Source organism: Chrysemys picta, chromosome 4 (genome assembly GCF_011386835.1).
Source record: "Chrysemys picta bellii isolate R12L10 chromosome 4, ASM1138683v2, whole genome shotgun sequence".
Taxonomy (NCBI): Eukaryota; Metazoa; Chordata; order Testudines; family Emydidae; genus Chrysemys; species Chrysemys picta.
The window spans coordinates 29,860,945-29,885,486 of record NC_088794.1 but is presented as its reverse complement, the minus strand read 5'-3'; the positions used below and the strand labels follow the sequence as shown (position 1 = coordinate 29,885,486).

Genomic DNA, 24,542 nt, shown 5'->3' with positions numbered 1-24,542 from the left:
CATAAGCCTCAATAATACTAATAAGGCATCCAGAACAAAAGTCCTCCTTCTCACAGAAGTGAGCAGGTTTCCTTAAGATGTCCCTTTAAAACTCAGAGTATGTTAGCTGAACAAAGTCATACAAAATTCCCCATATTAGGTTTATTTAGAAAATTAGTTTACAGATTCTTGTTTTGAGCATACAAATTAAATCCTTAAATCAAATAAAACTTCACCTATGGTTCAGTATTTTAGTATATTTGAAGTCAAATCCCAAAACTCATTTGAGTTCTGCTACTTTTGGTTATGGAAAATTTTTCTAAAGTAGCATACTTGTACGTAGGAATGTTCCAAAGTCCTTGCCATTTATATGTTTTCAAAGAAAGCCATCCCAAAGTTTTCATTCCACAATAAATCCCAAATCCATTGCATAGGATTACGTCCATTATCCACTGAAAGGAGAAAAAAAAAAAAAGTATTTAAGCAGCAGAACTACAAAACTGAAGCTTAATGGTCTAGTGAAGGCTATAAAATGGAAATACTATATACTTTTATGTGCAGGTACATGTTTTCATGCAAAAGGAGTGAGTTCTTACAGAATAGCTAGTTCATCCAATATTAAGATTCTTTGGACACATGCCTCATACCTCCTGAAAGTCTAGCTGCCTAGATACGCATTGGATGGACATCAGATTTTTAAACAGGGGGAAGAGTAAACCCTCTTCTTGATATATCAGTCCTATTACAGTAAACTGACCTCCCACTGCTCATTATGGTTGTGGCTCCACACACCGCTTATCTCTGGTGGGAACATCTTAAAGCACACCAAATAAAGAGTATTACCAGGTTGCGTTGCACTAGATTTTGCTGTGCCTGGTATTTAAGGTGTTTCTTGATCTTGAGCCTGTCATTCCCTATATATCCAGCTGGATTATTTGTCTCCAGGTTCAGGATGTAAAGTTCATGGGAGAGCTTAATATCTCCCATGCCCTATATTTACTGTTGAGCATTAATTCCTGAAAGGGGTCTCAGAGCTGGGAATATTGGATGCTTTTTTAATTCTAAACTTGATAGCATCTCTCAAAGTTGCTCACTTCATTAGTTCTACTGTAACAGCTTCCAATACTGTTGTCCATTGATCAAATAGATATTTTCTGTGCTTTCTTTAGGAATGTGTTTAAAAAGAAAGTGAATATTAAAAAAAATGCTACAGCTTTAACAATAAGAAAGTACTTTTCCCCAAAGAGTTGACATTACATAAAAAATTAATTTATGCAAAAAAAAATCTATAGATAAATAGCATCACATCTAGGGAAGTTTGTTGCAAACTTTGAACACTTATGTCTGATGGCATCATGCAGAAGATGAAGTCACACTTCAAACTGTATGGCCCGTGTTGTGAAGGTAGCCAGACTAGATTATAGTAGTGCCGTCTGGCCTTAAAATCTAAGTGTTAAGTATCCTAAGGCATCTATGGCTACAATTGATAGACAAAACCAAAATCTTGGAGTTTAGCGTAATTGAGACATTGCATGCTCCCATCAGCACTACAAGCCCAAACTATTTAAATGGCATTGGGGATGACTTTCTAATTTGAACTCCCAACACAACAGAAGGGACCTAGTTAAGATAGATTTACTGTACTGTAGCAATGTCTTTTAAAAAGCACCTATGTTTGTCGTCAGATGAACAGAGAAAAATGGGTTTTCATAAAAGATTCAAAATACACCAAAAAAGAGAGAAGTTGAACACAAGTTGCATTGAGCCCACATTTGAAACTGATAAAAAGAAAAAACATACACACTATATACAAGCCTGTAATTTTCTCTGTGTTCCTCAATCTTCGAATATTGTGATTTATACTGTCATCAGAAAGACATATCCAAACATTTTTGTACATTGAGTATAGATTAGTGTGGAAGGTACAACATATGCAAGAATATGGACGGACATCTAATTGTGCACTATAGGGCTACCATTCCACAGAACAGATGATTGTCAGTAAAGGTATTTACACATCAACTGATAGTTGGGCAATCAAAACAAGGGAAGGGTTTTGTACTAAGCAACAAATACACATTTTTAATCTGTTACTAAAAGGGGAAGTAGGCACTGAGCTAAAACTCAATCACCTCCATGTGCATATACAACTGAATACATTTACATCTGATAGATAGCACATGAATGCTCACCGGCTACATCAATCCTGTGCCGTAGCACAGTATCACTACAGCTAGATGTCTATTTGGGCCATAGATAGATCAGATAATCAAGTTGTTTTCAGCATTTAAGATATACAGAATGCAGTACATACATGATCCCACCAACATTCACTGAAGTTTGGAAGCTGATGTTCCAGACTATACTCCAGAAATTCAAACATTACACTGATGATCATACACATCCACCAGTCCCGAATCATTAGCGTCTGAAGAAAGAAAGGGAGGGAAATTTATCTTGGAGAATATCTTGCAAAGAATAAAAGCAGACAAGCAGGATACAGTAACAGAAGGAAATACAATTCAAATGCAGGAGTCTATTACTATGTGCCTCTGCTACCAGGTGAAGGTGGCAGCAGCCAGCAGTGTTTTGGGGCTGCTCAGGAAAGGCTCTTCCAGCTTGCTTAATGCAATTCTCAAGACAGCCAACTGCCCTCAAATCAGCAATAGGTCTGTGTTCACCCATACTCGCATCACATCTCCAAGTGACTCTGCATAGGAGGCACTAAGTGGAAATTTCCTATAAGATCCAGGTACATGTTTTAGGCTAAGCTTCTCAGTGACACACTTAACTCACTGGGTGCTGTTCTGATCCTGCTCCGCACGTCTGAACAGCACTCCCAGTCCTCACCTATCAGGAGGGGCTAGAAAAGGGAACTGCAGTTTTAGATTTTTCATGTGTAAAAAACAACCCATCCAATCAGCAATTTACTCAAAAGGAGCCAACAATACTGAGTGTAGTTGGGAGAGGGCAGACACTTGAGTGATCTCTTCCCAAACAGTTCCTTTTAGGATTGAAGATGACCGGCACTGGCTTGCAAGGTGTAGCGGTAAAAATGCGGCAGGTTTGTAAGCAACATTCTTACAGCACTAGAAATGGCAAGGTCAGGAGCAGGAGCATGGACAGACTGACTGTGCTGCTGTAGGTCCTGGAGAGGAATATTCAGACGGATGGGTGGTTGTAAACGTATCATTTGGATCCTGGGAGGAGTGTAGCATAGGGCTCACCCTCCCAGCAGTCAGAAGGTGAGGATATAAATGCCTCCCCACCCTCCAGCCAAAGGGAGAAGAGCTGCCTACATGCAGCAGCCAGGAAAGGAGAAAGAAGTGCCCCTCCTTTACTGCCAGCAGCTAAAGATTGAGCTTCTCACATGCTGGGGCTCCCACAGCTTTCTTCTTACTAGTACAGTACAGCACCTGCCCAGCAATAGATTAGTGTGAGACCCGGGACACAGTTTTACTACAGAGAAAAAGGAACATTCCTGAGGTGGAAGAGTAAGTGCAATCATAGCCAGTCACATTTCTGCCCCTCCTATTTAAAACATGCTTTCCCCAAACCTGCTACATTTGGAAAACTATGAACTATAGCCCCTAAATATACACATACCTTATGTTAGATAACAGCATTTAGAGTTATATTAACATTTAATCTCAGGGAGTTAAGTTGTGCTGTAATTCTATATTTAATGTGATCAGCTACACTGACTGAACCCTGGCAAAGCCAATAAGAAGCAGACACCTTTTAAAGATGTTTATGCTGATAATGTGCAACCAACATCTGTCCTGGGATCACACCGATGATAAAATAAAAGATCCACATAAGTAAAGTACTGAAAAGTAAGACCCTTAATTTTTTCCATGTTTTTCATGGAAAGTCAGGGTGCAGAACAGGTAAGAGTTTGTTTTAATTATTCAAGTCACAAGCAAAATTGAAAATGAATGCAAAAGTGAGCACATTCTAAGTAGTATGAAAGATAAAACAAGCTAACAAAGTGGAGTAGGAATGTTTTAATGACTAGAGAGGAATACAAGAGGCATATTTATTTTGCTATGCAGTACACAAATCTCTGCTTTGTGGAGCACATAGGTGATCAAAACAGATGAGCCAGACTTAAGAGATGGGACTACAAACAGATGGACAGAAAGCACATTATCAAATAAACCTCTCTGTAGAGGACATTCTCCCACATGACCCTGATACAGGCTATACTCTTCTTGGCCTGGAGCAAATCTAATAGCTTGATTTAAGAGAGATCCAAGTCCTGTATCCTACCCAACTTCCTTTAGTTCCTACAAAAACCTTGTTTTACTATTTGTGTTATGTCTTTTCATCCAGTCCCTCACTTTTCTAAGAAATCACACTCTACCTAAGTTTTGGTCAAATTTGTTTTTATAGAGAAAATATTATTACATGAATGCAACAGAATTCTCATTCTGAGAATTCTCTCTCTATATCCAGGAGTATCGGACTGTAACAGAAGCATTCCTCTGATATCACACACACGCTTCAAAACAAAGTCTTATATAGGTTAGCAAGCTCTTTTCTATTCATGGCAAATTACTACAGCAATGTCAAACCTTGCATTTTTGAATGGGGAGTGGCAGTAAAATGAAGCCTGGGATTTATCTTGCAATTCAAGATTAACCTTTTCTGAATTATGCTGTTCAGGAGAGGACATAGACTAAGATCAACAAGGGATGCAAGGTAAAGTAAAACTGGTTAGTCAATTCACTTGAACAGAGAGGATAGTCACATTTAGCCCTAAATATTCAGTAACTGATGTACTGCCCATGTTCCACTATAGACAAATTCAGCTGGCATTTCTTCCATGATTGGTGCATGCATGCTGACAGCTGCAATGAATAAGACACTGCCCCTTTACAGTACTTTTAAATGATGAACTAGGAGCTATTTGGAAAGTGTGAAGTGCTTAGCATGTGGAATTCTATTGATATATCATGTATCAGGGTGAATGGTAACTTCACCACAGTCTACACTGCACATTATCTTTTCCACAGTCTATGTTAAGATCACTCAAGCATTTAGGATACTGGGAAAATAAAGGACTTTGCTTTTGCATATTCTTTGTTTTATCCATTTGACCTTAATATGAATCATCTCTGTGGAAGCAGAAGCTTGTTAGTGGAATGTTATTTAGAAAAGAAATTAAACGACCGACTATGGTCAGAAAAAATAAGACTTATTATTATGCAAACACTTATTTAAACTAGTTCATGGATGACTGCCTAATATAATTGATTCTGAACACTGGTAACATTGAAACAGAAGCAGTCAACCTTTGAAAGCAGAAGAGCACTAATGAAAATATCTGAACACAGAAGGGACTGATTCTTACTTTTAGGTACCAGCCAAGGAAGTGAGCCGGAACAAATCCATCCAGTTTGTCCTATAAACCAAGCAGAGATGTTAGGTTATTTGTTATACAGAAGATCAATATTTATTCTCAAGGCCTGCATTTTTATCTAGGTAATATAGTAGTAGAACTTAATCTTTTCAACTGCCTTAGCTGCTATTTGAAATCTATGCAAATTCCATATGCTTCTCCGTAGCCATGAAGTATTGCAAACACTCAAGTAATGTGATCTAAAGCAAAATTAGAAACTTCAAGAAGGGCCAGGAGGGGGGAACTGGGACTAAGACAGCTTGTAGAGGTTCATGCAGAAGCCAAGGGTCAGGCTGCGGGGAAACCAGCAGAAGAGTCTATGCTCACCAGAGCATGCTCCCCTTGGGAGCCTGGAACAAAACCCAAGCTTCCCAAGCTCACCATTGCTCTGCTGTCAGCAAATAGATATAAAATCCATGGGCAAAAGGTATCTCTCATCCCCTTCTAGTGTTGGTGCACTAGAGTATAACTTGCTATTGCTATCAGTTATTCCATTAGCTCAAGTGGCAGAGGAGCATTTGGTGGATCTAAAGGTTCCAACCTTGTCTGCTGCACAGCCACCATAAAGGCTTGGAGATCAGTGTACATAACTAACACCAATTCCTATGGTTTCAGATTGTATGCCTCTGGCTTGGGGACCTGGGAACAAAATTCACGTGGCTTCTTGAATTCCAGGTGAAGATACAAAAGTGTGCAATTTGTGGATCACTCAGTAGCATGTAAACAGCATTTAAACTTTTAGCCTTCTGTAAAAAGGAGCTAAATACACTACTGTTAAGCATAAACAGAAGCTAACTCTAGTAGGAACAGAGGAACGGGTATGGATTTACATCAGTACTTTGAACAACAGCTAAATCATTTACCCCTTCTCCAAAAGCAGTTAATTTGGTTACAAAGAAATGCATATCTTGACCTGATTAATACTAAACATCAAGAGAGAAAAGGAAAAAGGAAAATGGTGGGTAAAAGTCTAAAACTAAAGAAAAGGCATAAATGGATTATGGATTCAGCAATGAAACATATATGGAAGACTACACATTAGAGTATCAAATAGGCAACACTTCACACAAAAACATTAAGACTCACTAGCCAAGAGCTTTTTCATTTCAATTTCTTACCCAGACATTGTGAAATGGATCAGTCTTGTTGCCTGGATCGTAAATAAGGCAGTTCCCACCATAGTCTCTTTCTGGCAAGGCAACTCCTAAATTTGGATCAATGTATTTCATGAACTGTCTGCCATCGCGTACAGTCTGCAGAATTAATGCATCCGTCTGTTAGCAGTTGATAGTTAATAGGCAGGAAAATCTGAAGCGTTGCTAACTAGTGATTCCCTATCTTCAATGATTTTTACATTTATGTTGCAGAATACCTCAGACATGTAGTCAAGCCTCCTTAAATGAAGGTTGAATGGTTATTGATTTATATTCCTGGCTCTCATGACCTCCAATACTAGGTGCTGAAGCTGCTTCAAATGTCTAGTCAAGACTGTATTAAGGTACAATCCTACAGTCTAGACTAGGAAAACCAGAGACAGATTTGACTGAACTTACTGAAGAGCTTCTATGCACCAATTTAAAAAAAAAAAAAGCCTATAAGGCTCATAATTGAAGAGTTGAGGCATAACCCACCCTCTTTCCTTTTCCAATCACCTCAGCGGGGCAATCAACAACCACCAAACCATACCAGTTCATTCTTCAGGGGCTACAATGTCTATTGTCCTCATTTCAACTGTTCATTTTGGTTTTGGTTTCCTAGGACAGGAAACATCCAGCAGCATTTCAAACTAGCTACAGCCCATGTCTGCCAACTAAATGCATGCTAAAAATCAGCAGATTTAAAACACAGCTTAAACAACATACAAAGAGGAGTTGTTATGCACAAATGTTTACTTCAGTTATAGAAAGAGCAGGATCAAACTAAATTAGTTTGAGATTAGATCAAACTCTAAATGGTTAGAGTTTACTAGAAGACCTCATCAAATAAATACAACTTTGTTTTCAAATTATGGTCAGACCAGTATAATGAACAATAGGACTTCAAGGAAACTAAAGGAAAGTCTTTAGAAAAAAGATTAATTCATGTAACGAGCAACCCGGATCACCTGTAACTAATTTGCTAAACAACAAATATTTCCTAATGGAATCACAAACACTGTCATAGCCAATGCTTTACTCTAGCAGCAATATGATAAATGGAGTAGTGTTTGTTATGACAGGCTAATGAGCAGACAAGTAGGAATCAAACCAGCAAAGTGTAATGGGGGGGGGGGGGGGGGGAAAGAAAATCAAATCTGTGTAAGCAAAGTCAGTAACATGACAAAACAAAGTAGTCAAGTTGGACTAACTTCACATTTACCGCAACAAAGATTTATTACACATACGAGCTTGTATTGGCTTTTAGGAGAGTCGGTAATATTGATCTATAGAGAACAGACTAAGTCCAAGAAAAATGTATGTTCAAATATTTACAAGATAAATATTTGGTTTAAAATTGAAGGATTGGGCAATAGCTAGTAAACATGTCCTTTGCAATTAGTGGTTGAGCAGACCTAGAAGATGGCAGGACACATAACCAGAGGAAAGAAAAGCAATTATAAACAAACTGCTATCCAAAAAAGAAAAACTACAGCAGTATAGCTCAGCATATGAAATCAAACTGAAGCAATCAAATATTGACAGCAAGTTGCAACAAAGCTGTCTGGGAAAATGTAAGATAACCAGCATGGTGGGGACATGAGACTGAATGGGGGACTGATTATTCAGGGATACAAACTACTTAAAAAGGAACAAAAGGAGAAAGGTAAATTTGTCCATCATGTAAAAGGCTCAAGATCCCAACGCAAGGAGGCAGACAGCTTGTAAGAGACATGAAAGAATTAATTTAGTTAAGATCTAGTAATAAAGTGTCATGTAAGCACAGGCAAAAACATGTAAGCGTGACACAGTGGCCTGGTTCAGGGGGTACTAGTACAAATCAGTTTGGACAAGCCACTAGAGGTAAGAATTACTGACTGCTCTCTTGCTCCCAAGGCTTCTGCCACTGACTTTTGGGGAGGTAATCAGGCTGAAGGAGAGGGAGTGCTATTTGAAGCAGTATGGACCCAGAGCAAACTTCAGATGAACTTCAAAAGTTTTGCTAAACATTTAGATCTTGTTTGCAAAGTAGGCATCATGGTCTAATGGAAAGAGAAGATGGGAGCCAAAAACTCCTGAATTCTAATCCCAGTTTTGCCAATAATTCACTTTGTCACCATTGTCAAATCCTTTAACTTTGCCTGATTTTCCCCTCTACCGTGGAAGCCTGTGAAATAGAGCTGTTTATCTACCTTATAGCGGTGTTGATAATTAATGTTTTTATATTTTCAAAAGAGCTGTACTTGAGATAAATATTACTAAGATTTCAAGATGAGAAAAAGTCTCTAGTTATGAAATGCAATTAATTCAGCATTTAATACCCTAATAGTCTACAGTTCTTATTTTGCAGGCTAAAAGTAACAGAAAGACTGACAAGCCTTTCTATTCTGATCACTCTAATATTCCCCCTCTGCATTTCCTGAAAAAAACAAACAAAACACATTTTGGTTTGTTCAGTTTTTGGGGGTGGGAGGCGTGACACTATGCCCCATATTCATCATAGTGGTATGGTTGTGACATGATGATGACATAATCATCATGCATTTTGTACAAGGTATGGCTTGTCAGATGTCTATGGAAAAGTTACAATTTGCTGAATATGATTATCCTATTCATATGCATGCATCTTTTTTGTATCTGTATTTCAAATGTGCTTACTCTGGAAAACACCTACAGCTAGCCTTTCAGGTACAACAACGATGAAGCTAGACAGGGCTAATGGTCCATCAACAAAGATAATGGATCATGGAAGAGCTTGGCCGTCCTGTAAACCTGTCAGTCACCCTGTAAGGAATGGCTCCTATGACTCAGCAGGATATGGAAGGGCATGTGACCAGACCACATGACACTGAACTCCATTTTGGTACCTGTCTTTTCCCCACAAACTGGACAGGGAACTGAGTTTGGAACAAAGGGTTCCCGCCATATGGAAAAACTATACAAGGCAGGGAATAACCATCTCCTGGCCTCTCTCCCCACACAAGAGAACTCCTGGAAACACCTGACTGAACTGGGGCAAGTGCTGGTCCCAGGCTAAAGGGATTTCTAGCCTGTGTATGGAAACTTGGTGGACTCCTTGTATCAACAGTCAGGGTGAGAGATTACTGATTCAAATCCTATCTAATATTTTAGGCTTAATTTGCTGTTTTTTTGTTTAATTTCCTAGGTAACCTGCTTTGATCTGTTTGCTATCACTTATAATTAGCACAGAGGTTCCCACAGCTCCCAGGCTGCACCCTGGGAGGCAACAACCTATCACAGGGGGATGCAAATTGAGTAAGACTGAAAAAATAGATATCCAGGATATCAAGCTGTTGCAAGTATTTTGGGGGATAGGATTAAAATTCAAAATGATCTGGACAAACTGGAGAAATGGTCTGAAAGATGAAATTCAATAAGGACAAATGCAACATACTCCACTTAGGAAGAAACAATCAGTTGCACACATACAAAATGGGAAATGACTGCCTAGGAAGCAATATTGCTGAAATGGATCTGGGGGTCATAGTGGATCACAAGTTAAATATGAATCAACAGCGTAATACTGTTGCAAAAAAAGCAAACATCATTCTGGAATGTATTAGCAGGAGTGTTGTAAGCAAGACCCAAGAAGTAATTCTGCTCTACGCCGTGCTGATTAGGCCTCAACTGGAGTATTGCATCCAGTTCCGAGTGCCACATTTCACGGAAGATGTGGAAAAATTGGGGAAAGTGCAGAGAAGAGCAACAAAAATAATTAAAGGTCAAGAAAATGTGACCTATGAGGGAAGAGTGAAAAAATTGGGTGTGTTTAGTCTGGAGGAGAGGGGACATCATAGCAGTTTCAAGTACATAAAAGTTTTTTACAAGGAGGCAGGAGAAAAATTGTTCTCCTTAACCTCTGATGGAGAGACAAGAAGCAATGGGCAGTTTGGACATTAGGAAAAATTTCCTAACCATCAGGGTGGTTAAGCACTGGAATAAATTGCCTAGAGAGGTTGTGGAATCTCCATCATTGGAGATTTTTAAGAACAGGTGAGACAGACACCTGTCAGCGATGGTCTAGATAATACTTAGTCCTGCCATGAGTGCTGGAGACTGGACTAGATGACCTCTCGAGGTCCCTTCCAGTCCTATGATTCTCTGAGTCATCATCACTTTAATTACATGTGATGGGGATTGTTTGATGGTACATGAATTCCTCTTTCTGCTAATGACTTTCCTTTAGTCTCCTTAAGACTTAAGCACTCATACCTCATTTGCAGTTGCTTCTTACAACTGTGGATGTACATATTAGGTATTTTATTTTTAATGGAAGAAATATTTCCTTAGCAACTTTCATCCAAGATACACAATGTACTTCACAAATATTAAGCCTTGTGAGGCAATTAATTTTCATGAGGAGTGAATTTCACAGAGGAGTGAATTGACAGCTAATGTGACTTGCCAAAACTGAAATAGCAAGTCTATGGTAGTGCAAAAAAAAAGAAAGCAAGGGTATGTCTACACTGCACACTAGCCCAGGCTCTAATTCAGGTTTTAGCCCAAGCCCCACTTCCACACACAAATCACGTGAGCAAGCATTAAGGACCCAGGGTCCTAGGACCTGCTAGGAGGTGGGGTCTGAGCCCAAGTCCAACTGGGAATCAGGTCTTGAGCTGTGTGAACGCAGCTCAAGCTGCAGACCTGAGTCAGAAGGTCTGTACAGTGCAGTATGGCTGCATTAGCACAGCTGAGAGACCTAGGTTTACAATGCAGCATGCTCAAGCAAGGGCTTGGAAACACCTTGATTTAGCATGCAGTATAGACATACCCCAAGAGTACCATCTCCCAGTCATCTGATGCAGCCACCAGAGAACACTGCCTCCCCACCATCTCTGGCTAAAGGATCCCCTGACGCTCGCTCAGCGCATGGGGCTCTCCAGACCTCGTACTCCCCGGCGCGTACTTCAGGAGGTGAGGGCTGCTTTACCGCCCGCTGCTCGGGACTAGCTCGACTGGGTCCTGCGAGAGGGCATGCCATGCCCCGCCCACCCTCCACTCCGAGTCCAGACTTTCATCAGGCCCCTGCCCCGTGGACCCAACCGCCGCCCCCCACCCCCGGTCCCTTCGCCATGAGCCGGCTGCACGAACTGCAGCCGATTCTGTTCTGGACCGCGCCAAGGAAACATCTATACACGCTCGTGCTCCATGTTCTTCATGTCCTCACCCTCGCGTCCCGCCCTGATACGAAGTGGCGGGACCTTCTGCCGCCTCTGGAGAGTGAGGAGCCCCGGTGGGCCAGCCTTTATTCTACTCTGATCCCGAAACCCACCGGGGACATCAGTTGGCGGCTCCTTCACGGAGCTGTGAGCACGGGCGTGTACTTGGCGCAGTTTACCCCTATCCCAGACACCTGCCCCTTCTGCGGCGTGAGAGAGACCCTGGCTCATGTTTACCTGGAGTGCGCCAGGCTGCAGCCCCTATTCCGGCTCCTCACGGATATTTTGTTAAGATTTTGGTTGCACTTTTCTCCTCACTTTTTTATTTATGCACTCCCTATCCGTCGCCCCACAAAGTCACGGGACCTCCTAGTCAACCTCTTCTTGGCCCTAGCGAAACTGGCCATCTATAAAACCAGAGTGAGGAGGCTGGCCGATGGAGTCTCCTGTGACTGTGGGACCTATTTCAGGTCCTCCGTTCATTCACGTATCCGGGCAGAGTTCCTCTGGGAGGCGTCCACTGGCTTCCTTGACGCCTTCGAGGAATAGTGGGCGTTGTCCGGGGTTCTCTGCTCGGTCTCCCCATCTGGTTCACTTCGTTTGACCCTTTGACCTCACTCCTGTCCCTATTCTTTTATTAGTTGTCCCCTGTAATTTTTTGGTCTCCAGGTCCTGTGGACCCCCAATAGGATCTCTGGCTAAAGGAAACAGCATCTTGATGAAGCTTTCAACTAGCCTAGGGTTTGAACTACATGCTATGGAGAAATGGGAAAGGGGTATATTTACGTAGTTTTACCACCTTTCCTCCATACCAGCAAAGAACTTTCATATTCAGAGCAAGACCCCAGTTGTTATTAAGAGTCAATTCTTAAGTTCCTTACCTGGAAGAGTATAAAGATGAGAAAGAGCTCATACACAACGCTGACACACAGCCAAAACCTCCAGTAAGCTACAGAAACAAACAGGATGTTAGCAAGGCTTCTGGCAAAATATTATTTGGCAATTCGTTTATCAGTAGCATGACGAGAAAACAATTTCACACAGAGCACCCTTCTGCTCCTCCACTAATAAATACTAATGCACAACAGTGAAATAAGGAGCTCTACCAATAAGCTTCCCAAATGGTGCAAGTCTATTCAGGCAACATTCAAACAGCCCATTAAATCAATCCACTTGCAAAACTTGTGAGATTCCTATTGATCTCCCAGAGCCATTGATATGCAAGATAATGCTCTTCTACATCTTTTCATAGGGGTCCACAAGAATACATCAGAATTCAGCAAACTTTTAATGTGCATGTTTAAGAGACAAGGCAAAAAAAGCTGAATTACATCTCTCTTGCAGGACTTTCCCTGTGAAAGATTTCTCAAGTTCCCCACCACACTTTATAATGACTCCTTAAAGCAAATCTGTTGCTTACTGAACTAATCCCATCTCCTCCTCCACTTCCTGATGTTACCTGACTCTTCAGCTTTACTTTTTATCCTATGCCTAGTACACCTTGGCAAACCTCTTTTTGGGCACCAAAAATTGCCGTTCCATTGCAGTCCCAATTATTTAAGATCACTAAGCAATATTGCTGCTTTCATTTTTAGAAGCCTATCTTCCTCTGTGTGGAATGCTACATTTTCTTAAAGGTGAGCAGATGGCATTTTTCAAAGTTTACTATTAAAACGGTATTACGAAGAGGTTAAGAAAAAAAGCAAAGGGTTTAACAGTAACTACACGACAAGATCTATAGAGACAATGCAAACTATTGGAAGTTAGCTAACCTGTTTGAAGAATGAGGTCTTAACCTCAGACAACACGTTTTTATAAAATACTGTTGTGATACTGTATGATTGAAGATCATTTGTATCATTGTTGCTACAACTGTTATACAAAGCATATCATGTAAGGTGTCAATGGAAAGGTTACAATCTGGCAACACCCATTTTTTCATGTTCTCTGTGTGTGTGTATATATGTATACATCTATCTTCCTACTGTATTTTCCACTGCATGCATCTGATGAAGTGGGTTTTAGCCCATGAAAGCTTATGGCCAAATAAATTTGTTAGTCTCTAAGGTGCCACAAGTACTCCTCGTTCTTTAACCTGGTTAAATCCATGTATCATCACTCTATCTGAAGTTACGAATATTGGCTATGTATTTGCATTTCAAATAGGTTTGTTCTTCAAGGTAGTTTACAACTACTCTTGCCAGCCCATTGTGAATGAACTATTCAAGCTTGATGGGCCATTAAGAATCAACTCTTCAGATAGCTCTTCCTGAGGAGGCTTCAGACAGCAAGGAGCCAATGGCCACCCCTGTGATTCAGCAAAACATGTAAGGGCATGTGATGTGGACATGTGATCCCTGACTCCATCTTTGTCAGTAACTTTCCATACACGGAGTCTATGGGCATTGTTTGGGACAGTAACTTTCCATGCACATGGCAGAGGATATAAAAGAAACCTGAGTCATCTCCGTTTTGCCTCATTTCTGCTCCAATTCTCTGGGCTATGGATTTACAACTAAAAGGAGCATTTTGAACAACAGACTGGGGATCTTCCAATCTTTGGACATTACCAGAGAGAGTTTTTACAAGCTAGCAGATTATTCCATCACTGCTACAAAGCTGATCTAAGGACTTTGCAATCATTTGTAAATATATGATTTAACCATTTATACTCCATTCTTTTCTTAATAAATTCTTAGTTCGTTTACTAAGGATTGGCTGACAGCATGATATTTGGGTAAGAGCTGAAATATATCAGCGATCATTTCTATAGTTTGTAACTAGAGAAGTGTAGCCAAAAGTGTCTGACCTGGGGGTAAGTGTCTGATTCTTTGGGATTGGTAAAACCTCATATATGGTGAATTGGGTTTTCAGTAACCTCTCATTATATTAGGCCTGGTCTACACTACGAGTTTAGGTAGACTTTAGCAGCGTTAAATCAAATTAAGCCTGGACACGTTCACACGACGAAGCCCTTTCTTTCAACTTAAGGGGCCCTTTAAACCGGTTTCTTTACTCAACCTCCGACGAGGGGATTAGCGATAAAGATCGGCCTCAGCGGGTCAGAATTGGGGTAGTGTGGATGGAGTTCGACGTTATTGGCCTCCGGGAACTATCCCACAGTGCTTCATTGTGACCGCTCTGGACAGCACTCTCAACTCAGATGCATTGACCAGATAGACAGGAAAAGCCTGAATTTCATTTCCTGTTTGCCCAGCGTGGAGAACACAGGTGACCACGTAGAGCTCATCAGCACAGGTAACCGTGATGGAGTCCCAGGATCGCAAAAGAGCTCCAACATGGCCCGAACGGGAGGTACGGGATCTGCTCGCCATATGTGGAGATGAATCAGTGCTAGCTGAATTCCGTAGCAATAAAAGAAATGGCAAAATATTAGAAAAGGTCTCCAAGGCCATGAAGGACAGAGGCCATAACAGGGACGCACAGCAGTGCCGCGTGAAAATTAAGGAACTAAGGCAAGCCTACCACAAAGCCAGAGAAGCAAATGGAAGGTCCGGGGCACAGCCGCAAACATGCCGCTTCTATGCGGAGCTGCATGCCATGCTAGGGGGTGCAGCCACCACTACCCCAACCGTGTGCTATGACTCCTTCACTGGAGAAACACACAGGGAAGAGGATTCGGGGTACGAGGAAGAGGAGGATGAAGATAACGTGGATAACTCACAGCAGCAAGGAAGCGGAGAAACCGGTTTCCCCAACAGCCAGGATATGTTTATCACCCTGGACCTGGAGCCAGTAACCTCCGAACATGCCCAAGAACACGGTGGGGGGGCCTCCGGCCACCCAGTCACTCCACCCCAGATGATTGCCCGAGCATCAGAAGGCTGGCCTTCAATAAGAGTTAAAGTTTTAAACTGCAGTGTGTCCTTTTCCTTCCCTCCTCCCCCACCCATCCCGGGCTATCTTGGCAATTATCCCCCTAGTTGTGTGATGAATTAATAAAGAATGCATGAATGTGAAGTAACAATAACTTTACTGCCTCTGCAAGCGGTGCTCGAAGGGGGAGGGGAGGGTGGGGTTTTTGGTTTACAGGGAAGTAGAGTGAACCGGGTCAGGGGGGTAGGGCGGAGGGTTCATCAAGGGGAAACAAAACAGAAGTTTCACACCGTAGCCTGGCCAGTCACAAAACTCGTTTTCAAAGCTTCTCTGATGTGCACTGCGCCCTGCTGTGCTCTTCTAAGCGCCCTGGTGTCTGGCTGCGCGTAATCAGTGGCCAGGCGATGTGCCTCAACCTCCCACCCCGCCATAAAGGTCTCCCCCTTACTCACAGATATTGTGGAGCGCACAGCAAGCAGCAATAACAATGGGGATATTCTTTTGCTGAGGTCTGAGCGAGTTAGTAAGCTGCGCCAGCACGCTTTTAAACATCCAAATGCACATTCCACCACCATTCGGCACTTGCTCAGCCTGTAGTTGAACAGGTCCTGACTACTGTCCAGGCTGCCTGTGTACGGCAGCATGAGCCATGGCATTAAGGGATGGCTGGGTCCCCAAGGATAACTATAGGCATTTCAACATCCCCAACGATTATTTTCTGGTCCGGGAAGAAAGTCCCTTCCTCTAGCTTTCGAAACAGACCAGAGTGCCTGAAGACGAGAGCATCATGTACCTTTCCCGGCCATCCCACGCTGATGTTGGTGAAACGTCCCCTGTGATCCACCAGGGCTTGCAGCAGCATTGAAAAGTACCCCTTGCGGTTTATGTACTCGGTGGCTTGGTGCTCCAGTGCCAAGATAGGGATATGGGTTCCATCTATGGCCCCACCACAGTTTGGGAATCCCATTGCTGCAAAGCCATCCACTATGGCCTGCACGTTTCCCAGACTCACTACCCTTGATATCACCAGGTCTTTGATTGCCCTGGCAACTTGGATCACAGCAGCCCCCACAGTAGATTTGCCCACTCCAAATTGATTCCCGACTGACCGGTAGCTGTCTGGTGTTGCAAGTTTCCACAGGGCTATCGCCATTCGCTTCTCAACTGTGAGGGCTGCTCTCATCCTGGTATTCTGGCACTTCAGGGCAGGGGAAAGCAAGTCACAAAGTTCCATGAAAGTGCCCTTACACATGCGAAAGTTTTGCAGCCACTGGGAATCGTCCCACACCTGCAGCATGATGCAGTCCCACCAGTCTGTGCTTGTTTCCCGGGCCCAGAATCGGCATTCCACGGCATGAACCTGCCCCAGTAACACCATGATTTGCACATTGCTGGGGCCTGTGCCTTGTGAGAGGTCTATGTCCATGTCAATTTCCTCATCACTCTCGTCACTGTGCTGCAATCGCCTCCTCAGCTGGTTCTGGTTTTGCTTTGGCATGTCCTGGCTCTGCATATACTCCAGGACAATGCGCATGGTGTTCATAGTGCTCATAATTGCCGCAGTGATCTGAGCGGGCTCCATGATCCCAGTGCTATGGCGCCTGGTCTGAAAAAAGGCGCGAAACTAGTATCTGACGGAGGGAGGGAGGGAGGGGTGAGTGACGACATGGCGTACAGGTACAGGGGCTGTGCATCAGGGAGAAACACAAACAACTGTCACACAGAATGCCCCCCCCCCCAAAAGACTGAACTCAAAACCTTGGGTTTAGCAGGCCGTTGATTTCATGGATGGAGGGGGAAGCAAATGAATACAGAACAAATCTATTTTTTACATCTTAAGCTGGCAGCCAACGGTGCAGCATGACTGATAGCCCTCGGCATCTTCTGGGTGCTTGGCAGAAAATACTGGGCGCTTGGCAGAAAATAGCATACTACGACTGATAGCCATCATCGTTGAGACTGTTCGATAGGACTGAGCATGTCTGCCCAGGTGCCCATGATTGACAGCCACTGCAGTACGACGACGGATATCAATCATAATATACCATCTTCTACCAAAAGGCAAGGGGCTGCTGCTGTGTGCAATGCAGCCCCATGTCTGCCAGCACCCAGATCGCCGATGAAGGCTACCAGTCATACTGCACCGTCTACTGCCAAAAGGCAATTAGCTGCTGCTGTGTAGCAATGCAGTACCACGTCAGCTGGCACCCAGAGGACATATGGTGACGGTGAGCTGAGCTGAGCGGGCTCCATGCTTGGCGTGGTATGTTGTCTGCACAGGTAACCCAGGTAAAAAGGCGCGAATCGATTGTCTGCCGTTGCTCTGACGGAGCGGGAGGTGCCTGACGACATGTACCCAGAACCCCCGCGACACTGTTTTGCATCATTCAGGCATTGGACTCTCAACCCAGAATTCCAATGGGTGGCGGAGACTGCGGGAGCTGTGGGATAGCTACCCACAGTGCAATGCTCCGGAAATCAACGCTAGCCTCAGTACTGTGGACGCGGTCCGCCGACTTCATGCACTTAGAGCATTTTATGTGGGGACACACAATCAGCTGTATACAACCGATTTCTATAAAACCGGCTTCTATAAATTCGACCTAATTTCGTAGTGTAGACATACCCTTAGACCAGTTTATATGGAAGGAAACAAAGTACTGGAATGCCTAAAGGGGACTGCGTTTGGCTCCTTGTTAACCAATGTGGTGTTACAGAAGCTTGTTACTAGTTTGGTAAATCTAATTATTGAATAAATCACTAGGTTTTGGGATGAAGTCTGCCCTGAGTGTGGAACTCTCAGTGTGGTCCTTTCTAGGCACCTGGTCACAACTGTTCCTTTGTGTTCCAACCCACTTGTATCCCCTCCACCAACAGTCATCTTCCCACAACCAGTATGAGGTTGGAGTCCTATCCAAGCAAAAAAGTACACAAATAAAAAGAGTATCTTTGGCGTTTTTGGCTCCCTGCTCTGCCAATCCCACCTCCAACTTCAAGTCCTTAACACTCCAGCAATAGGTCCTTCTGCCTCCCATGGATCCAACCTTTGTGGGTGCCCTGGGCCACCTCTCTGGACCTGGATCCTATCCTAATTCATCCCTCTTCTTTTCTCAAGATCTACACAAGTGAAATTTAGGAGACAGAAATGGGGCACAAAGAGATTGGGGCCTCAGACTTTTTTTTTTAAATGTTTGTACAGCACCTAGCACAATGGGATCCTGTTCTGTGATTAGGGCTCATAGGTGCCGTTGCAATACAAATAAATAATAAAATCAAAACCCTGGATCAGAATGTCAACTCCCTCTAACAGAGAGAGCCAGACACCTTGAACCTAAACACTTGGGAGCTTGCAATCTGTATGTGAACTCTCCCATATGTCAAGAGCTTGGATTAGGGCCATTAGATTGTTCCATGCTGTGAACTGTGATCCAGAGTTTTGGCTCAGCCCACCTCTATGACAAAGCATCCATTAGAGGAGATAAACACCTCTGGGTAAGCTCCAAGTAGTATGTGACCAATTCATCCAACCATGTCCATTGGTTTACATAATGGGGAGCAGTTAAAAGAACTTTTGATTTGGGATTGGATAACACCCAAATCCTCCAATCAGTAATCATTCCTGGGAGATTTTCTTGATAGCTCTCTCAAGAACCCTGCCTTTCTAGGGCTACGGCCTGACTGGTTCTGGGAAAACAGGACTCTCTACAAGAGAATCAGCATTCAAATGGTCAAGTGGAGAGAATTAGCTGTTGCATGTCTGGGAGATCATTTCCTCAACTTCCACTAGTTTTTTTCCATGGTTAGTCCTTAGTTCTAGTGAAGACAGGTAAACAATTCTAATATTACAAATCAGACATTAAAAACCCAATGGAAAAAGGAAACCAGGAGGAACTTTTATACAAAATGTGTGTATTTATGTCAGAGTTGCTCATCACTGCTTCACTGGACAATGATTGGATTTTTAGAAGAACACACACTATTACTTTAAACAGGATTACAGGCACTCTGCAAATCAATAAGGAAAAAATATCAAATATTAGCCCTAGCAACCTTGACAGTATTTCCTTACCGAATAAATGGCTGCTTTGTGTGCTGTTTTTTAAGACTGAATTGAGCAAAGAAAACCTATCACAGGGCTAAAAAAGTTTTTTTTCCTAACAGACTGCTCCTAACACCATCTTAAAAATAGCTTCAGATGTGAGAGGTTGTGATCATTTTCAGCAAAACTGCCAAATAAATCTTATCAGGATGGCCTACTTTGCATGTTGGGGACAAACTGCAGTTCTGACATGGATAACTGGGAGTTCAGAGCTTCTACTTTGTAACTTCCAAACTCAGACTGAAGATTAACTTCGGTAGTTTTATTTGCAAGTTTACTAATTGAGAGAGAAAATATGTTCTTGGAATAACCAGTTAAGAGAAAAGCACACCACAGAGGTAGTGCATACAGATTACCCAACTAGCATTTTAATAATAATCACAGGATTTGTCCAAAATTACTCATGTTGCCCTTTTTCTCAGTCACGCAGCACTATGAGAACAACCTTATTAGAGCATCTTCCCTCAAGGAAAAACACTAACGTGCAATGTAATTTGTACAGTGCAAGTTGCTTTGTTCTTGCTTACTATTGCTAGTTCCCCCTCAACAACTGTCGGTGTCCCCTCACCAGTCCGACATTACCAAGCTTGATAGACCTTGGGAAAGGAATAGAATACCAGATATCTATCAAAGTTTTGTTTCTGGGCATTAGTAAGCAAGATCAATTCTGGGATAGTTTTTGAGAGGGCTATATCAAGAGTGGCTCCCTTCAATTAACCTCAAATGCTTCCAAGTTAGAAGAATCTCAGATTGAAAGATACCAACTGCAAGTTTTATTCCAAGCACCAAGGCTTTTTGCCTCAAGCATCTAGACTATAAATACCACCTCACCCAATAAGGGGTCAATGCTTTGTCAGAAGCTAGATTTTGATTTTGCTAAATGGGGAGTCTAGGGGAGGGAGATGCTAGTGGAACCAGTCAGATTGCTGTTTTTAAGCTATTTGACAGATTTGTGAAGTATTAAAAAGGAATCCTCCTACCTCTTTTTTCCTTCAGTTAATATACATACCCTGTGAAGAGCAGCATAAATCCCTCATGCCCAAACCAGAAAGTGAGAAATGTCTGGACTCTGATTTTTAAGTATGGTTTTCCTTAAAGAGTGTCTGCTTCAAGTCCTCACCATACCAATTACAGCTAGACAGATCTTTATAAGATCGGTATACAACTAAACTCAAAGCACATACTCAGTAGTTATCAACAGTTCACTGTCAAACTGGGAGGACATATCTAGTGAGATCCTGCAGGGCTCTGTCCTGGGTCCAGTGCTATTCAATATTTTCATTAATGACTTGGATAAAAGGAGGGCAGGGTATGCTTATAAAATGTACTGATGGCACCAGGAGTGCTACCCACTTTGGAAGACAGGATTAGAATTAAAAATGACGTTGACAAATTGAATAACAGGTCTGAAAATCAACAAGATGAAATTCAGTAAAGACAAGTGCAAAGTACTACGTTTAGGAAGGACAAATCAAATGCACAGCTACTAAGTGGGGACTAACTGGCTAGGCGGTAGTACTGCTGAAAAGGATTTGGGGATTATAGTGGATCACAAATTGAACAATGTGATGCAGTTGCACCCCAGAATGTTAGCCTTTCCTGCATTAACAGGAGTGTCATATGTAAGACCTGGAAGGTAACCGTTCTGCTCTATTCAGCACTGGTGAGGCCTCAGCTGGTGCAAGTACTGTGTCCCGTTCTGGGCACTTTAAGAAACATCTGGATAAAGTAGAGAGAGAGTCCAGAGGAGAGCAACAAAAGTGTGATAAAAGGTTTAGAAAACCAGACCGATGAGGAAAGGTTAACAAAGGAAAGAGTGTCACAGCTATCTACCTTTCCCAGACCTGAAGTAGAGCACAGTGGAGCTCAAAAGCTTGTCGCTCTCACCAACAGAAGTTGCTCCAATAAAATGTATTACCTCACCCACCTTGTCTCTCTAATATCCTGGGACTGACACAGCTACAACACCACTGTAAACAGAATACTGAAGAGCTTCATTGATGAGACATTGGGCTACAAAATAGATTATTTCTCCCAAATCTGTTATTAGCAAGATTTAAAACAAAACCTATAAAGGAAGTGGTATATACCAGCAAGCCATGCTGTGGCTCTTTTGGGATAATGAGACACTTCTCCAGGGATAACAGAATCATGAAGTGGGGGTCACTGAAGACTCATTTCCTTATTAGCACCCCACCAATAAACTTACTCTTCCACATCTCCCAGTGTATACTCTCTAGTTACAAAGATCTCCCATGGAGGACTGCAACACCATGCACCTCCATGCCTGCAAGAGCCTCCCCATCCACAAGAAGGCTGGAGGCTAACACACTCTCCTCCTAAAGGAACACCCAGTTGCCTCCAGCAGGCCCTAGAGTACACACTATGCTGGGGAACTAGCCTAGAACAAGATAACCACTCATTCATTCATAAAAATGGTCCTTTTTATCTCCTCTAAGCACATCAGGACGCAGCCTACTTTTGAAATCCAGATATGAGTGTAAATATTTAATGCGACTAAGATGTTAACACATTCAGGTTACAATACTATAAAACTAGTAAAAGCTCTAGTAAAACTAGCTCTAGCTGAGAGCATAAAAGCTTCTTTGTGATATGCAGGGCATAATCTGTGTAAATTAGCCTATTCAGGCCTTATCTTGACTTTGAGTGTGTTCTCCCTGGGCTGTTGAACAATTAGTCTGAATATTAATATGACAATTGTTCAAATGATGAAATTCACATAGAAGCTTCCTTAGCTCCCGTTTCATACATCTTTCACCAGAATCAAAACTACCGCCTTCAGTATAACTCTCCTGTTTTCAACAGTCTATAGCAGGGGTAGGCAACCTGCGGCACGCAAGCTGATTTTCAGTGGCACTCACACTGCCCAGGTCCTGGCCACTGGTCCAGAGGGCTCTGCATTTTAATTTAATTTTCAATGAAGCTTCTTAAACATTTAAAAAACCCTATCTACTTTACATACAATAGTTTAATTATATATTATAGACTTATAGAAAGAGACCTTCTAAAAACATTAAAATGTATTACTGGCATGCAAAACTTTAAATTAGAGCGAATAAATGAAGACTCGGCACACCACTTCTGAAAGGTTGCCGACCCCGGTCTATAGTTTATAAAAGGTAGAAGACATTTCTAGATGCTATAGAGCTGAAAACTGTATGGAGCATATCTCCAAGAACATCTCTGAAGTCATTAAAGGCAACAAGATCTTTCATAAACAGAATTAAAAAAAAATAAAGAATTGCCATGCAGTAGGCTGCCCAGAAAGTGGGGTTTTAAACTTAAAACAGTTCAAGTTGCCAATTTGGAGGAGGATCGGGATATTCTGCAGGGAGACTTGGATGACCTTGTAAATTGGAGTAATAGTAATAGGATGAAATTTAATAGTGAAAAGTGTAAGGTCATGCATTTAGGGATGACTAACAACAATTTTAGTTACAAGCTGGGGACGCATCTGTTAGAAGTAACGGAGGAGGAGAAAGACCTCGGGGTCTTGGTAGACTGCAGGATGACTGAGTCGACAATGTGACATGGCGGTGAAAAAAGCCAATGCGGTCTTGGGATGCATTAGGCGAGGTATATCTAGTAGGGATAAGGAGGTGCTGCTTCCGTTGTACAAGGCACTGGTGAGACCACATTTGGAGTATTGTGTGCAGTTCTGGTCTCCCATGTTTAAAAAAGATGAACTTAAACTGGAACGGGTACAGAGAAGGGCCACTAGGGTGATCAGAGGAATGGAAAACCTGTCGTATGAAAGGAGACTCGAGGAGCTCGGGTTGTTTAGCCTGACCAAACGAAGGCTGAGGGGGGATATGATTGCTCTCTTTAAATATATCAGAGGAATAAATACTAGGGAGGGAGAGGAATTATTCCAGCTCAGTACTAATGTGGACACAAGAACGAATGGATATAAACTGGCCGTGGGTAAGTTTAGGCTTGAAATTAGACGAAGGTTTCTGACCGTCAGAGGGGTGAAATATTGGAACAGCCTTCCGAGGGAAACGGTGGGGGCGACGGACCTGTCTGGTTTTAAGATTAAGCTAGATAAGTTTATGGAGGGAATGGTTTAATGGGATACCGTGAGTTTCGTCAAAGGAACAGCGTGCCATCGCTGGTAAATAGTATAATGGCCAATGAGGGTTTGGCTGGAGAATCTTGCCTACATGCTCGGGGTTCTACTGATCGCCATATTTGGGGTCGGGAAGGAATTTTCCTCCAGGGTAGATTGGCAAAGGCCCTGGAGGTTTTTCGCCTTCCTCCGCAGCATGGGGCAAGGATCACTAGCTGGAGGACTCTCTGCTAATTGAAGTCTCTAAACCACAGGATTTGGGGACTTCAACAGCAGAGTCAAGGGAAAGGGTTGGGACGGCTTTGTGGCCTGCATCATGCGGGAGGTCAGACTAGATGATCATATTGGTCCCTTCTGACCTTAAAGTCTATGAGTCTAAGTTCACTGTTGTATTTCTTCAATTACCTCCTTGCAGAAAGACAACCTTCAACTTTCTCTCCAAGGATTCTTTTTAACTTGCCTACCATTCCCCAGGAAAAACAGGATTCCCAGCATGAAAGTTTCAGATGAAATAAAGAAAACTGTAACTGAAGCATTTCTCATTAAGTGTATGCATAACTTGGAACCTATGCTCTCAAGTTGAATATGCAAGTCTATATAACTGTCCCCATTCTTATAAACTATCATTACCAAAATGTAAAAATAGCCAGGAAAAAGGAAAAAGAATCAGCAGCAAGAAGTTTGATTACTTCCACAGAAGTTTTATGTTGCTGTTTTATAAAGACTCCCTGAAGTCTTACAGCACAAACTTCATCAATGGGGCAGAAATCTCACACACAAAGTAAAATAAAGGCCCTCTTGTAATTTTTCAGATTAC

At 42.4% G+C, this 24,542-nt stretch overlaps 1 protein-coding gene across 3 annotated transcripts in view; it reads right to left on the bottom strand.

Moving 5' to 3' along the window:
• The window catches only part of PTDSS2 (phosphatidylserine synthase 2), a 75,170-nt gene that overhangs the window by 16,970 nt on the left and 33,658 nt on the right, over positions 1 to 24,542 (bottom strand). The window contains exons 4-8 of one of the 3 annotated variants that reach the window (XM_005310777.5): positions 12,581 to 12,648; positions 6,502 to 6,636; positions 5,336 to 5,386; positions 2,294 to 2,407; positions 313 to 431 (exon numbers count right to left, since the gene is read on the bottom strand). In XM_005310777.5, the coding sequence (XP_005310834.1) occupies positions 313 to 431; positions 2,294 to 2,407; positions 5,336 to 5,386; positions 6,502 to 6,636; positions 12,581 to 12,648 (487 nt within the window). The remainder of the gene's footprint in view (positions 1 to 312; positions 432 to 2,293; positions 2,408 to 5,335; positions 5,387 to 6,501; positions 6,637 to 12,580; positions 12,649 to 24,542) is intronic. The other 2 variants (XM_065591872.1, XM_042862106.2) reach the window with 2 other exon arrangements.